Source organism: Falco biarmicus, chromosome 2, assembly GCF_023638135.1.
Source record: "Falco biarmicus isolate bFalBia1 chromosome 2, bFalBia1.pri, whole genome shotgun sequence".
Classification (NCBI taxonomy): Eukaryota; Metazoa; Chordata; class Aves; order Falconiformes; family Falconidae; genus Falco; species Falco biarmicus.
The window spans coordinates 2586997-2602322 of NC_079289.1; the positions used below are offsets into that span (position 1 = coordinate 2586997).

Sequence of the window (15326 nt, forward strand, 5' to 3'; positions counted from 1 at the left end):
CCATCCAAATTGTTCAGTTCCTGTTCTCCCCTGCCTGCTGCTAACCTTGAGGATGCAGCTCTCCATCGCTCGGATGTCAGATGGGCTCAGTTGTGTGTGTGTGAAAGGCAAGGACTATTCCAGATATGCCTGGGGCTATTTTCTTCTTGTTAAAATAAGAGATGAGACAGTCTTCACAGCTGGGCTCTCACAGTGGATCTTGGGCTGTATCCTAACCATCTGCGAGGTATTTTAATACCCCTTTCCCTTCACGTATTCCTACGGAGCTGTTAAATGAGGGCACAAGTTTACGTGGTGGGTTTTGTTAAAAAATACCCTTGTTACCATTATGGAGGGCAATCACAGAATCACAGAAGGGTTTGGGCTGGAAGGGACCTTCAAGACCAGCCAGTCCCACCCCCTGCCCCGGGCAGGGCCCCCTCCCCCCAGCCCAGGCTGCTCCCAGCCCCGTCCAGCCTGGCCTTGAGCCCTGCCAGGGATGGGGCACCCACAGCTGCTCTGGGCAGCCTGGGCCAGCGCCTCGCCGCCCTCACGGGGAAGGGTTTCTTCCTCATGTCCAACCTAAATCTCCCCTCTCTCAGCTTCAAGCCATTCCCCCCTGTCCCACCACTCCCTGCCCTTGCCCAAAGCCCCTCCCCAGCTTTCCTGTCGGCCCCTCCAGGCACTGGGAGCTGCTCTAAGGTCTCCCCGCAGCCTTCTCCTCCCCAGGCTGCACAGCCCCAGCTCTCCCAGCCTGTCCCCACAGCAGAGGGGCTCCAGCCCTCTGAGCATCATGGTATTTATGCTGGTATCATAAAAGAGGAACTAGGGGCTTTTCACGTGCCATACCGGACGGGTTTGGTGCTGAGCGTGGCAGGGCTAGGCAGGGCACAGTCACCCAGGTCCTGGGGCTCAGCTGTGTGGGGAGTGGGGAGGGCTGCACCTGGAGCGGAGAGGCTGAGAAAGTGGGAAACACCTCCTTTCTCTTCTGACACCCTTTTGCTTCTCTTTGCTCCTTTTCTCTCCATTTGCCTTTCCCATTCTTTACCACTTGCCTCCAGTCAGTGTGGACAGCATGAGGCAGGGGCTGTGTCCCCTGGCAGCCCCCGGCCCTCCCTGCCTGTGCCTGCCCTGGCAGGCAGGAGGGGGCTGGCTGTGTGGCATCCAAGTCTTGAGGCTAGCGTTCAAGTAGGTGGTAGCAAGAGCAGTGTAGCTCTTTGTCCGACTGATGGGCACGCTGGCAGGCTTTGGCAGGGCCTGTGGGGATGTCAGGTACAGCAGCATTGCACCCACCTGGGTGATCCCGGCTGGAAGGAGTAAGCTGTGATTTTCCATTTCTCCCTTCCTCCTGCCTCCCACTCTCCATTTCCAAAAGATCTGGGAGCTCCTCAGGCTGGCGCAGCAACGCTCCAATGCCATTTGGAAACACAAGTTGGCACCGGGCTGGGGGCACAAACCGCTGTGCAGCAGAGGGTCTGCAGGCAGCGACCACAGGCAGCTGCGTGTCAGGAGCACGCCGCTCGGGCATGGCTTCGCACGGGAAAGCTGAACCTCTAATTCCTCCCTCCAGGATTAGAGGTTTCCACGGGCTGACCCAGGAACAGGGGGGAAACAGCCAGTCTGGCGCTTTCTGTCCCAGGGCTGCGTGTGGTCAGGCTGCAGCCTCGCGGCTCGGAGGGGCGAAGTGGGGGCACGCGCACACAGATGCGACCTGAGCAAATGCAGAGGAGCCCTCTGAGGAAGTTGCCCCCAGTCCTGCAGCTAGAAGAGCATCAGCTCTCTCAGCTGTACCGCTTCTCTGTGGGCCAGAGCGAGCTGTGCAATGTGACGAGCTCCCTGGCCCATCTCCCACTGGGATCTGTGGGAAAGAAGCGGGCTGGCAGGGTCATTTTCAAGGGAGCGGGAGGGAGCTGCCGGCTCCGCGTGGAGCCCAGCCCTGCTGTGTCTGGCCGAGGGCCACTGGAGCCATGGCTGGTGCCTTTGGACCCTCAAGCTCAGGGCTGAGTGCTGGCAGCTGCCTTGTGGACTGGGGCCTCGATCCCTCTGGTTCTGCCTCTGTGTACGGTGCTTCCTTCCAGCTCCGCGTGGCGCTGAACAGAGCGGCGTCCTGCCTCGTGCGGGGCACGTGCTAGCGGTGCGCTCACCTGGGCTGGGGAGAGGCAGCGAGCAGCCCTGCCTGCCTGTGCCGGGGGGGGGGGGGCGGTCGCATCGCCCCATCTGCTGGGTAGCTGGCATGGGGCTGGACAAGCCCCCCCGTCCCTGGGGGTGCCCACCGCAGTTGTGCTGCTGGCACTGGTACAGAGGAGCAGAACCAGAGGGCGAGGTGGCAGGAGTGGGATCAGCATCTGCCCCGCTCCTGCTCCCCGGGGGCTCGCTGCAAGCCATCAGCGCAGGACGGGGCTGCCTCGAGGGGGTTCCCCTGCATCGCCCTGCCCACCAGCTGCCCTCAGCTGCTGCATCCGTGTGTGCACGGGCTCGGGCGCATGTCCCCGGGGTGCCGGGCCAGCGGCACTAACAGCTTCTCTCTTCCCTCCATCCTCTCCATCCCAGAGACTTAACTCGCTGCGACTCCGACTCCTCCATCCCGCACCTGAGCGACCACCAGCGTATCCCCAGCTCTGCACCCAAGCTGCTGGCTGCCCGGCCCAACCTTCTGACCAGGTCCATCGAGGAGGCTGCCCCCGGCCACCCTGCCATCGGTGCGCCCACCCCCAACGGCGGCAGCAGGCACGTGGAAGTCTCTGCCCTGGGGGCTTTGCCGGAGCGACTGCCCGAGAGCCCCATGGTGATGAAGAAGATGATGATGGTGAACCACGGCATGGAGAAGTCCTCCAGCCTGGGGGAGATCAGCCACCCGACAGCCGGCAAGCACAGCCACTCGGATTCCTCCCGGTCCCACAGCCCCAGCTCCACCGACCCCGACACCCCCTCCCCCATCTCTGACTGCCGGCCCAGCAGCGCCAAGAGCACCCGCATCCCGCAGCTGGCTGCCAAGAAGAGCCCGGGGGACGAGGACAGCAGCTTGACAGGCGATGAGGTTGACCTCGGCCAGAGCAAGAAAAAGTTCCCCCTAAAGATCTTCAAGAAGCCCAAGAAGTAGAGAGAGGACGGGGGGGGAAGAGGAAACCCACCCAGGAGCACGACCCACTGGGACCGGGGGGCAGCCGTGCATCGGGAACGCAGCACACCCGCCCAGCCCGGACCCTGCGGGCTCGGGTGCTGGCCAGCACCCACTGCCCTCCCCTCCGCACCCTCCGTTTCTGAGTCACCTCGCCTAACACTGGCAGTGGGAGGAGCTATTTAAACTTATTTATTTCCTGATCTCTGAGACAAAAAAAGAAAAAAAAAAAAAGACGACGACTGCTCCCCCCAAAGAGAACAGCCGCCCTTTCTCCCCTTCCGATTGCTGCAGTCCCTGGCTTTGCTGTGCATGGCTTCCAGTTACTCCTGCCTCTGCTCAGCCACACGGCATTTGGGTTTGGTTTCAATGTGGTTTTATTTTTTTATTTTATTTTTTTTATTATTACGATTATTAATTTCTTTTTCCGGTTCTTCTGCCTCTTCCAACTTTTGCACAGGCTGTATGGAAGGTCGGGGTGGTGGGAGCCTGCTGGGGAGTGCACGGAGCAGGGCCGGCTGCTCCCCGAGGAGGCAGCGTGCTCGGCTCTCGGGGTGACTCAGGTGCGAGCGTTCGGGCGAGCTGCCTCGCAGACGTTGCAGCGGTTCTCTCCTCATTTCTGTGAGTCATTTTTGACACCCCGGCCCCCATCGCTATGACGGTTGGGGGAATCCCTGTTTGTGTGCTCTTGATAAACAAGAGCAAGTAAAATGCCCTTGTGAGGGAGGGCTCTGCCCTTGCCGGTACTTGCGCATCCAGGAGCTCTGCCCGCAGCGTGCCCTTGACCCCCTTCCCGCTTGCGCTGGAGGCAGCTGCAGCCCGATGGGTTTCCGTGGTGGGACAGAGCTGCCCACCCAGCTGCTTTGCCTGGCCGGCCATGGCGCCAAACCCAGCTCCTCCAAACCCAGACATGCCCTGGGGGCTCAGAGGGGCGAGCAGTGGGGTCGCGGGTGATGGCGGAACACCAAGGGGCGTTGGTGCAGAGTCAGGTGCAGCCGCCAGACCGCACAATGAGGGGGCTGCGGGGGCTGGTCCCTGTCCCTGTGTCCATGTTTGGCAGGGCACAGCGGGGCTCTCCTTGGCTGGGAAGAGGCAGGCTGTGTGGGCAGGAGTCTGAAAATGCCCTCCCCTCTCCAGGGTCTCCCCTGAAGCAGGCTTGCCCTCAGCCCGGGTGCTGGGGGCTCTGCACCCTCCCCGAGGGGAGGCAGGCGGGGATGGAGGTAAGGGCAGTGTGGGCAGCAGGACGCTGGGCGGGAGGACCCCTGCCCTGAGGCCACGCTCCAGCCCGAGGCCGGGATCTGCCTGGCTGTGCCAGCCTGCGGCAGGGCTTAGTCCGTCCCAAACTGCCGCCCGGAGCACTCCCGTCCTCCCTCGGCAGGCTGTGGGTTGCATCCTGCTGCTCAAAGCCCTCGTCTCGGTGTGCTCCCCCCATCACAGCCCTGGCTGCTGAGGGGGACTCCCCAGTCCAGGGCCGTCGCAGTGGGCCAAGTCCTGCTCCGTTTGGTGCCTCGCTCCATCCCCAGGGCCAAGCCCTGCTCCGGGCACAGCTCCACAGCCCCTGCCTGCAGCACCCAGTGCCGGGCCAGCAGAGGAGACCCCAGCCACCCTCCCGCATCCCTCAGGGGGCTGCTGCCTGGCACGACACGCCCTGCCCCCCAGAGCTCTCCACCAAAGCCTGGGATCCCTGCCCCTACTGCCCCCCTCCATCCCAAGCCCCCCGTGCTGCCATCCCACATCCCCAGAGGTGGGCTGCTGCCCGAGGCCGCCCCAGCTGCTTCACCTGCTGAGGGCAGAGGAGGATGCACGTCTGGCAGGGGAAGGGGAGGCAGAGGAGGCAGGGTGGGATGCTGAAAGCCCCTCGGGGCCTTGCTTTATGCCAGAGTAATATATATGTGTATGTTGACAATACAGGAAGGGCTATAAAGGTGTTTTTTGTTTCATAGGTGGTAGTTAGACAATTACACTGTTGCTTTGAGATAAGTGAAAAATTCCTCTAAATGACTTAAGTGCCTGCATTTCCCCGCGGCTGCTCTGAGGCGTGGGGAAGGGGGGACGCCACGCTCGGCCCCCATGGTCGGGGCTGCTGCTGCAGGCGCCCCGCCGCCACGGGCAGGGCAGGCTCCGAGCAGCTCGGCCACCTCTGGGAGCGGGGCCGGCGGCGGCGGGGTCCCATGGGTGCCTGGTGAGCAGGGGCTGCCCGGGCTGGAGCCAGGGGCCTGGTGGCACTGCTTGTGGTGGCGGAGACCTGTTGATGCTTCTGGAGAAGGGGTTGGGGATCCACCAAATGGCAACTGTTGACGCATCTGCCAACTCTTGATTTTTTTTTTTTTTTGTCATTTCATAAAACTTTTAAATCCAATAAAGCATGTAGTCTATTTTACGAGCCACCATCTCATACTCTCTTCTTTCAGCCCTTCCCAGGCTGCAGAGCAGGGGTCCCATCTTGGGGGGGGCACGGCATTGGGTGCCTACTGGTGGCAGGGGGGTTCTCTGGGGACTGTGCCCCCAGCAGCCAGCCCCACAGCCCCAGCATGGCCAGCAGGCAGCAGGGACGGACAGATGCACTTGTTCCCCGCCACCACCACCCCTGCACCAGGGCTGTCCGCCGTGGCCCTGTGGTCTCTGACCACAGAGTCCCCACTGATAGGCTTGGGGTCTGTACTTCTGCTCAGCACCAAAAAGAACCCCATGCTGCCTGGGTCAGTGCAGTGGTGCCAGGCCACGGGGTGAGCTGCTGCTGCTGCCCTGTTTCTGCTCTTGGGGGACAGCCTCATGCTGCCGACACAGCTGCGGAGCTGTACATCGTCTGCACATCACCCATACATCGCCGGGCAGGGGCACTGGGAGGGTGCAGCTGCCGCAGTGCTGGGCTGGGGACTTGCAGGAAGGACACCGTTGCTGGGAGTGGGTTTAAAACCATTTCCCTGGGGCCCTCTCGGTTTCCCTGGTGAAGACAGCAGCGGCTGACCTGGCCCAGGGCAACCTCAGCCCCTGCAGAAGCCCTTCCCCTGCTGTCATCCCTCTGCTCCTGCAGCCGAAGCCTGCAGGACGTTGTCCCCTCATCCCAGCAATGAGCCCGAGGGCAGGCAGCAGGATGAGGCCCCATGGGCTGGGACTCCGCAGCCAGGCAGCACGGGGCCATCAGGCTGGAGGCTGCATGCAAGGGGAGGATGCAGCAGGATCTGTCCCATCCCGGAGGAGCTGCACCCAGGCCCTGCGGGGCTCTGGTGTGTCAGCAGGGCAGTCGGTGCAGCCCTGCCAAGGGACACCACTGCCCTGGGCAGCAGGAGCACCCGGCTGGGATGTCAGCACTGAGCCCTCTTCGCTTGTGCTGCACGACAGCCAAGGCACAGCCCGGGGGGTGGTGGCACCCTGCACACAGTGACATCGCTCTGGAGAACAGCTTTATTGCAGCAGCAGCAAACACATCATGCACTTGCAACTGCTGAGGCTACAAACCCAACCCTGGGGCTGCTCTGGCCCTGCTCATCTGCATGGGACAGGTGAGTGAGGACCTGCCCCAGGTTTGGGGCTTTGAATTGGCTTCTGGGCCAGCCCAGCCCGCCAGCACAACAGTACCAGCTGTGCCAGAGCTACTGGCCCCAAGCACTGCCTGGAAGGTTAGCTGATGGGGCCTGGAGCCCACTCCAGGGATCAGCATGCCATTTCCACCTCCATGGTGGGCTCAGCCAGCCTAGCCCCTGCCCAAGGTGTCCACCAACGTCAGGGACTCTGCCGGCAGCTGGTCCTGCCAGGACTGTGCTGGGCTGGGGCTAGAGACACACACAGCCACCCCCAGACCGCTCCAACGAGACATGACAACTGCCCAGAGACAGGTGAAGGGCTGGACCATGACCTGGGCGGCTGGTCCCGTTCACAGAGAGTCCCCTAGAAACACCTTTGGAGCTTGCAGAACGTTTCCAGGAAAAAGAATTTAAATATATGCTGGGATCAGCAGTTTGCATCTGCCAGGATGGGTGATGGCACAAAGGGAGCCACATGCACCAGCAGCCAGCCCCTGGGCAGGTGTCCCCAACACCAGTGGGTCCCGTCTTCCTGGGGGGCTCTGAGCAAGGACGTGGGGTGCCCTGGGTCTGGCATCCGCCTTCACTGCTGCCATTGGGCAGAATGGTGAAGCAGCTGCTGGCCAGGTTGATGGTAAAAGGCATATCGATGACATCTCCAGCCACGTCCCGGGCAGTGGCCATCCTCCAGGAGCTCAGAGGATGGGTGGCTTTCTGGAAGTGCTGGAAGTGCAAGGGTGAGCAGTGGCTGCATCACTGTGGGAAGGGGCAGCCGCGGCCATGGCCACAGAGGGGCTCAGACCCCACCACTCGCCCTGGCCCCAGCTCCAACCCTTTTTCTCTCTTGGGGAAGGGTCAGTGTCACCTCCGCTCCATCACTGGCCTCTTCTGCCCCATCCCCAGCACCAAGGCAGCCCCTGCGCTGCCCCTGCCTCATCCCTGTCCCCATGCCCCATCCCGCCTCACACACTCACGTTGCTCAGCATCTCTGACTCGCAACACAGGGCCACGGTGGCCCAGAGTGGGATCTGCAGGCAGGTGGGGATGCCCATGCAGATGCCCAGGCTTGTGCTCCAGACTGGGTACCTGTGGGTGCCGTAGTGCAGGAGCACACTGTACAGTCCAGGAAGGTGTAGATCAGCGTGAACTGAAGGGCAGAGCAGGCAGGAGCAATGTGACACTGCAGCACTGCTTTGCCCCAGCTGGGCACCTCAGGGACACCCAGGGCTGCCCCAAACTCCCTCCAGTAGCCACAGAGAGGCCCAGGAGGGTGCTGGGACTGGGGCGGTCTGACTCCAAACCCACAGCAAGAGCTGCCCCTCTCAGAGGGGAGGGAGAGATGGAGGGAGGTGAGCTCTTCTCCCCTCAACCTCCAGCTCCATGTGGATACGTGGTGCTTACCAGCAGAAGGGAGAGGGTAAACAAGGCCCAGCACACCCTGCAGTAGCCCAGCATGTGGCTGCACCAGGGTGGGCACCGGCACATTGTGTCCACGATGTCCTGGCAGAACTGGTTCATGCCTGCGGTAGCCCCAGGAGAGGGTCAGGCCCCTGCCTGCCCCTGGCACAGCCCTGCCAGCTGCACCCTCGCCAGGGCACCCACAACACCCCATGCTGGGGCTGAGCTGTGGCAGTGCTGGGTGCTGAACACCCACCATACTTCAATGGGTGGAGAGGAAATTGCATCCCCCATACACAGGGAGGATTGCACCTTGGCTTTGCAGCATCTCCTTGCAGGGCTGAGCTGCACGTGGTGGGCAGGACAGGGGTAACTCCCTGCCCACCCAAGCCACAGGTGCACCCTGCAGAGCCTGGCTACACTTTGCACTGAGCCCCAGGAAGGCTGAGCCTTGGCGGTGTCGTAGCCAGAGGCTGCCCTGCGCCATCACCCTGTGACAGCAGTGCCCCAGGGCTGGCAGCACCTCAACCGCCTGCTGGCTGCACCCCACTGCACCCCTCAGCACCAGCTGCAGCGCGCCTCGAACTGCCTGCTGTGTTCACCATAGCAGAAGGCGATGCCCAGGCACATGAAGAAGGCAAGAATGATCAGCCCAAAGCAGGTGCTGTAGATGTCAATGAGGGTGAACCAGAAAATGCCTCCCTGTGAGGCGGTGAGGGACAGAGTCAGCACAGCTTGGGGCAGCGAGGGCACCCCACGCCACCATCGATGCCAGGGCCCACGCACAGCCCTCCATCCTCCCACCTGAGGACTTGTGCAGAGATTGGAGGGAGAGGAGGCTGCTCCCTATCCTCCACCCTGGTATCAGGTTGACCAGCAGGAGTCCCAGGAGGTAGAAGGAGGTGCAGAGAGCACCCAGCAATGCTGTCTTCCTCCTCCCATCACGCAGGGCTGAGAACTCATCCAGGATGGCCGTAGTGATGCTCTCAGTGTTCCCAAACTGAGCAATGGGGGATGTCAGTGGCGGGGGTGGTTGTCCTGGTCTCTGCCTCCCCAGACTGGACACAGGGGATGGTCCTCACAGAGGAGGCATTGCAGGGCACTGTCCCCATGCACATTCCCATCCCTGTGACACCTGGGTACGTGGAGAATCCCATGCCCTGTGCCAGTGGGATGTGGCTGCATCCCTGCCCCATGACTTTGGGTGCAGCCCTACATGTGTGGGGTCATGCATCACCCCTAGCACAGCACCATCCTGGCCCATGCACGTCATGCCATCTGCATGCCCGAGATGGGGTATAACCTGGCACCCCAAGGCCAGGCACAGGGCAGAACATGGGGCTGCCTGAGGTGACAATCACCAAAGTGTCCACTCCCAGCGTGAAGAACATAAGGAAGAGGATGGACCAGAACAGGGAGCCAGGCAGCAGGGAGAGGGCTTCAGGGCACACCATGAATGCCAGCCACGGGCCTGGGGGTGAGATGAAGAGAAGCGTGGAAGGGCACACCGTGGTGAGATGGGCCAAGCCCAGCAAGCCAGTAGCCAGGCTGGATGTGAGCTCAGCTGCAGCCCCACGGCTTTGTCCCTGTGCAGGGCACTGGGATGTTCCCTGCCATGGCATGGCATGGCATGAGTCCCTGAGCCCCGAGCCCACACCTGAGTTGGTGATGCTGTCTGTGGCGACTTGCTCCCTCCAGGCCATGTGCCCCAGCACGGAGAAGATGACAAAGCCCATGAAGAAGCTGGTGGAGGAGTTCCTGATGGTGATGACCAAGATGTCCCTGCCAGGGAGGGCATCACAGCCCCATGCCCACGGGATGAGGATGGAGATGGGGGCAACCCAATGGGCTGTGGGGCTCAGACCTCCCCATCACCACCCTGCTGCTCCCCAGCTGCAACCTGGGGGTTCCCTGCACCCCCATGCCACAGCCCCACTCACTGGGTGATGTTGTTGTCAAATGTGTTATAGGAGGCCATGGAGAGCAGACCCATGAACAGAATGCCCAGAGAGCAGAAGATCCGCGATGCTGCATCACTCCACACCTGGGGGACAATGATGAGGGGGGGCTGCAAGACTCCTCAGCCCAGCCTGCCCCGCTGCTCCCAACTGTGGGAGGGGGGAGATCGCTGCTGTCAGGGACCCCTCAGCCCTGGTGCGGGGTTACCTGGGCACTCTGCAGCCTGCTGCAGACTGCAGAGGTAGAAGCAGATGCCTTTGAGGGAGCCGTCCAGCGTGGTCCCTTGGGTGATGATGATGAGGATGACCACGTAGGTGAAGATAGCTGTGAAGTACACCACCTGTGTGGGGCACAGCTCAGCCCAGCCCCACTCTGTCAGCACGGCAGCCCCCCTGCTGTCCCCCTTGCGTTGCCTTTCACCTTGTCTGAGCTGTGGATGCCCTTCAGCATGCAAAGGAAGATGAGGATCCAGGTAGCCAGCAGGCACAGGGCGAGGGGCCAGTGCATGGGGCTGGGGTCCCTGAGGCCAGAGCTGTGCGTCACCCCCAGCACCTGCTCGCTGCAGTGCAGGGACATGGGTCAGAGGGATGGGGAATGCGAGGCACCCTCGTCACCTCTGCAATTGCCCACCCCTCCACCTTTCACAAAGCCTCCAGCATTACTGCTTGTGGGGGCTCAGCCCTGGCCCTTCAGGACCAGGGGGGGTGGAGCCGGACCCAGACCCCCAGACACGGATCAATGTTGGAGGCACACATCGATGTTGCCACCCAGGGACTTACTTCCAGAAAGCCTCACTGGCACTGACCCAGCTGGCACTCCCCAACATGTTCTGCAACACACAGCCCCAGCAGGTCACCGCCACTGCCACCACCACCATCCCCAATGTCTCTCCTGTCCCTGTCCCCAGCCCACGCCCGACTTTCCTCTTCAGGCACCTCGTGCGGTGCCTGACCCCGCAGCATCCCACCCTGGGACCAGACCCTGCAACATTGCCCGCCTGGGGGACACTGATTTGGCAGAGGTCCCTGTTCCCGTGGGCATCTCAGGATCAGGGCAGGGGGCTCTGGAAGGAGGAGCCCAGGTAGTAGAAAGCCCAGGCGATGATGACATTGTAGTAAAGGGACACCAAGGAGGACACCATCAGCATGGCAATGCCAATGCCTGCTTAAGGAGATGACCTGCTGAGGTGGGAGGCAGGGGCCCACCAGCATCCCACAGACCCCTGGCCCCAGCATGAGTCCAAGGGGCTAGAAAGGTGGCAGACTTGCCTGGGGCTGCCCAGGGACTCGGATACAGGCTGGGGCCTCACCAAGGGGGTATCTCAGCCCCCATGCCCACCTTGCACCCCTTCCCGCAGCCCAGCCAGCTGTGGGGACAGGAAGGAGAGGTGCCCCCAGCCCTCCCTTTCAGGAGTGGGCAGCATTTCTAGACAGTGATGTGCTCTGTGGTCCTGTACTGGCCCAGGCTCTGCTCCATCAGGAAGAGCGGAAGCCCCGTGAAGAGCAGCATGGTGAAATAGGGAATGAAGAAGACGCCTGGGAGGAGAGCGGAAGTGTGTCGGGGGGGTGGGGGTGGCTGGCACCAGTCCAGGCTCCCCAGGGGACAGACATGCATGGTTTGGACACATGGCAGGGACATGTGTCCAGGCAGGATGCAGCAGAGCAGGGAAAACTCCTGGGGGCTGCCGGCTCCAGCCTGGGGGCCATCCCCAGCAGACGAGCTCTCCATGAGCCCCACAGTGGGGGCCTGAGCTGGGAGCTTGTGGGATCCTGCTGGCCCTGGCCTGGGCTCGGTGGTGGGAGCAGCACTGGGGTGCGGCCGCGGGTGCTGCAGTGGTGCTCAGGACTGTGGGATATGCAGGGCCCTGGGATGCGTCCACAGCAAATCCTGGTGTTTCTTCTGGCGATACACTGACATCTCCATCTTTACACAGCTTGGCTCACCGACGACTTTCTCTGTGGAGGAAATTATGCTCTGTGCAGCCTCAGCCAGGCCAAATTTGTTCCGGAAAAGGACATTTTCCAGGGGAGAAAACGGCATTTCCCAGCTGGCAGCCAGCTGCAGCCCAAGCCCATCCTCTCCCGGTGGCAAAGCTCTGGCACAGTGATCGCTGCTCCTTGCGGTGGAGCAGCTCTCCAGCCACGATGCTGTATTCAAACCCCGCTCCCCCGTAGCCTCGCTGACAGACCAGATGTGGGGCTGACTGCTCATTAGGCCGGCTCTCATTAGCACAGTGCTGGAGTGGGGCAGGCTGCCTCCGCATCTGCTGCGCATACTGCAGGGGAATCACCAGGCAGCTCTGGCAGAGGCTTTGCGGGGCTCAGCCTGGGGAGGAGGGGACCACCGTGGGTTTGAAGTCCCACTGGGACATCAGGAACTCCTGCTTGGCTGTTGGCAAATGCTGGGAGTGAGGGGTGATGGTGCTCCAGTCCCACTGGCTCCCTGCAGCTGGAGATACCATCCGTGCAGCATGTCCTTGCTCTGCCCACGACGCTGGGAAATGGCTCTGGCTGCTTTACAGTCGGTCCAATGTGTCCCACGGGTGCTGGCACTGCAGGGGTCTTCTGCAAGCGGTGCCGCGTGGGGACAAACCTCCTGACCTCCCCAGGTCCATGACTGTGGGATAAAAACCCCCACAACTGCCTGTCGCCCCCATCCCCATCCCTTGGGGCAGGAGGCCAAAGGAGCAGCAGCTCACCCTGCTGCCCCATTCCTCCTGCTGATCTCGAGGCCCTTTGGCTAATGCCACTCACAGGGTGGGCAGGGATCGGTGTCCTTGTCCCTCTCGTGCTGGCAGTGTGAGCCTTGCACGCCAGGCAGGCGGCAGTGACATCCAGTGGCAAGCACACCCATCACTGTGCTTGGCCAAAGCTGCCCTCACACTGTTGGGACAAGGGGTCTGCAAGGGCCCTGGGGTGATGGACCCCACAAGGCTCCTGCAGCAAAGCCCATCTCCTGCCCCTTCCCGGCCCCGAGGGAGCACCCAGCTTTGGGCACGCGTGGTCCCATGTGGTGCAGGCAGCCCTGGGAGAGGGCCTGGGGAGTGAGCAGCATGTGATGGGTGGTGGGAGCAGCAGAAATGGGAGGAGAGGAGTGTCCTGCATGCCTGTGGTCACTGCAGCAAGGGAAAATCCCAGTGTTCTCTGCAGCTGTGCCAAAGGCCGCCACGATGGGGGAGGCTGCACCAGGTGGGTATGGCTATGTCTGTGTCCCCGGTCCTTGGAGCAGGTCACCCCACTGCCACCCCCATCCCTGCACCCCAGGGCATGCACCAGTGGGTGCAGCAACTCCCACAGGCGCAGCCACTTCTCCTTCCCCCTCTTCCCCCTCCCTGGTCTCAGTGCTAACATGGGCCAGGCTGTGCAGCCCCCCGAGAAAAAGGAGATGTCTCCCCAGGAGGATCCGCAGCCAAGCCTGCACCCCAGCCCCATCTCCCAGCAGCAAGCGCTGCACCAAGGGCCAAACTCCCCCCTGGTTAGGTGAGACGCAAAGCTCGGCACAGCCCAGCCCTGATACATCCTGCTGAGGCATGGGTGCTGCCCCAGACCAGCATGGCATTGCAGGGATGGGTGCCAGCCCTAGTTATTGGCAGGAGCAAGTGCACATGGGGCATGGCGTTTCAGAGCCAGAGCTGCTCGCATCAGCTCAGCCAGGGACACCTGTGGTGTGGAGGATGGCTGGGGCATGGGGCAGAGGTCTGGGGGGCCACGGAGTGCCAGGCAGGGTCCCATACTCCTGTGCCACATGCCTGACTGCCCGGTGGCTGTCGCCACCACACAAAATTGCCTGCCATCCAGCCATGCCCTGAAGAAATCAGTTGGCCTGTTAGCAAATGACTTCAGTTACAGTGATTTAAGGGGCATCCATGGGGCAAAGGGAAAATCGCCAATTTAACCGGGCAGTTTGGAATGAATGTAGAAAACCAGTGCAGTAAAAACCCCACAGACTGCTCTGGGGAGGGCAGGCTGTGGGGCTGGGCAGGCTGCAAGCCTACAGAGCATCGGGGATCTGGAGGCAGCAGCAGAGCGGTGCAGACTTCAGTGATGCCCAGTGTAAAAGGAGATGGCAGAGGGATGTGGGCTCAAGGCACTGCAGTGCTAGTAAGGGCCAGATGGGGAGAGGTGGGCCCTCCTTCTGGGTACAAAAGGAGACCATGTCAGGGCAGCAGAAGCAGTGAGGAGCTCAGGAATTACCTTTGGGAAGGTTTCTCCCATTTCGCAGCCCAGAGACACAGCACTGCATCTTCCTGGGCCATTGTTACCAGGCACCAGTGACATGCTGAACATGTTCTGCCCTAGAAATGTGACAGGTTATTGCCCCCATTTGGCTACCTTCCCAGGCACTCCTGCACGACTGAATTGGGCCATGCACCTCCATGCACCGTGCACAACAGCCTGCAGCTGCACAGCACCAGATAGATGGTCCCTGCTACCGCTGCTGCAGAGGGGCTGACAGGGCTGCAGGGGGGTCACTTTTGGGCCAAGCCCTGCTTCTGCAGGCCAGGGCAGAGATACTCTGCCTGGAGGAGAGACGTTCTGCAGATGGGCTATGCCTGGAGGCAGCGCTTTTTGGCCCAAACCACCCAGGACAGTGTTGCAGGCTGCTCTGGGCTTGCCCCAGAGGTAGGCACATCTCTGAATGGCACAGGGCAGCCTCAGCAGGTGCAGGAGAATTCCTCTGGCAGACTCCTGGGGGGATGCTTTGAACTCTTAAAGCATCCTTCCTCCATGGTCCTCATGGTGGGGTTAAAGTGGTGGTGTCCAGATGGGCCACACAAGACCCTGAATCCCACCAGTACCCATGTTTTGTGTCCTGGAGAGTGCAGCCCCCATGCACAGGCACACTGTTCCTCCCCAGTCCCCGTGCTTCTGGCCTCCATCCAGGAGAACTGAACAGTGCCTGGGTGTCCAGGGAAGGGGTGTGTGTGCCCACAGCAGGGACTTACCTCCTCCATTGCAGTAACACAGGTAAGGAAAGTGCCGGACATAGCCCAGCCCCATGCAGTAGCCCAGGCAGGGCAGCAGGAACTCATACTTGCCGGCCCAGGTTTCCTGGGGCAGGCTGGGGGCTGGGTTCTCAGGCTGGGGTGGGGGTCCTGACCAGGGCTGGCTGGTGGGGTCAGCAGTCGGATCCTCCATCTGGAAGATGTTGACCTGCAGAGGGGAGAAAAGCATCAAGAACCACTGGCTGCAGGCTGCAAAACCCACAAGGCTCCTCAGCAGGGCTGGGCATGGCAAGCTCTCCCTGAAAAAGTATCTGGTTCCCAAAGGGGCTTTGGGGGTCTCCCTGAAACCTGCCCAGCAGGAGCCCATGGTGGGTCACATGGGACATGGGAGGCTTGAGCTGGT

General features: G+C 61.8%; 1 protein-coding gene and 1 pseudogene across 7 annotated transcripts in view; one reads left to right on the top strand and one right to left on the bottom strand.

Annotated features, from left to right (window-relative positions):
* The window catches only part of STIM1 (stromal interaction molecule 1), a 112849-nt gene extending 107369 nt beyond the window's left edge, over positions 1-5480 (top strand). For all 7 annotated transcript variants that reach the window (XM_056327117.1, XM_056327116.1, XM_056327115.1 and 4 more), the window contains one exon: positions 2530-5480. In XM_056327117.1, the coding sequence (XP_056183092.1) occupies positions 2530-3079 (550 nt within the window). In that variant the 3' untranslated portion in view covers positions 3080-5480. The remainder of the gene's footprint in view (positions 1-2529) is intronic.
* A 2103-nt stretch (positions 5481-7583) lies between these two features.
* Positions 7584-15047, bottom strand: LOC130144277 (sodium-dependent proline transporter-like; annotated as a pseudogene).
* Between the last annotated feature and the right edge of the window lie 279 nt (positions 15048-15326).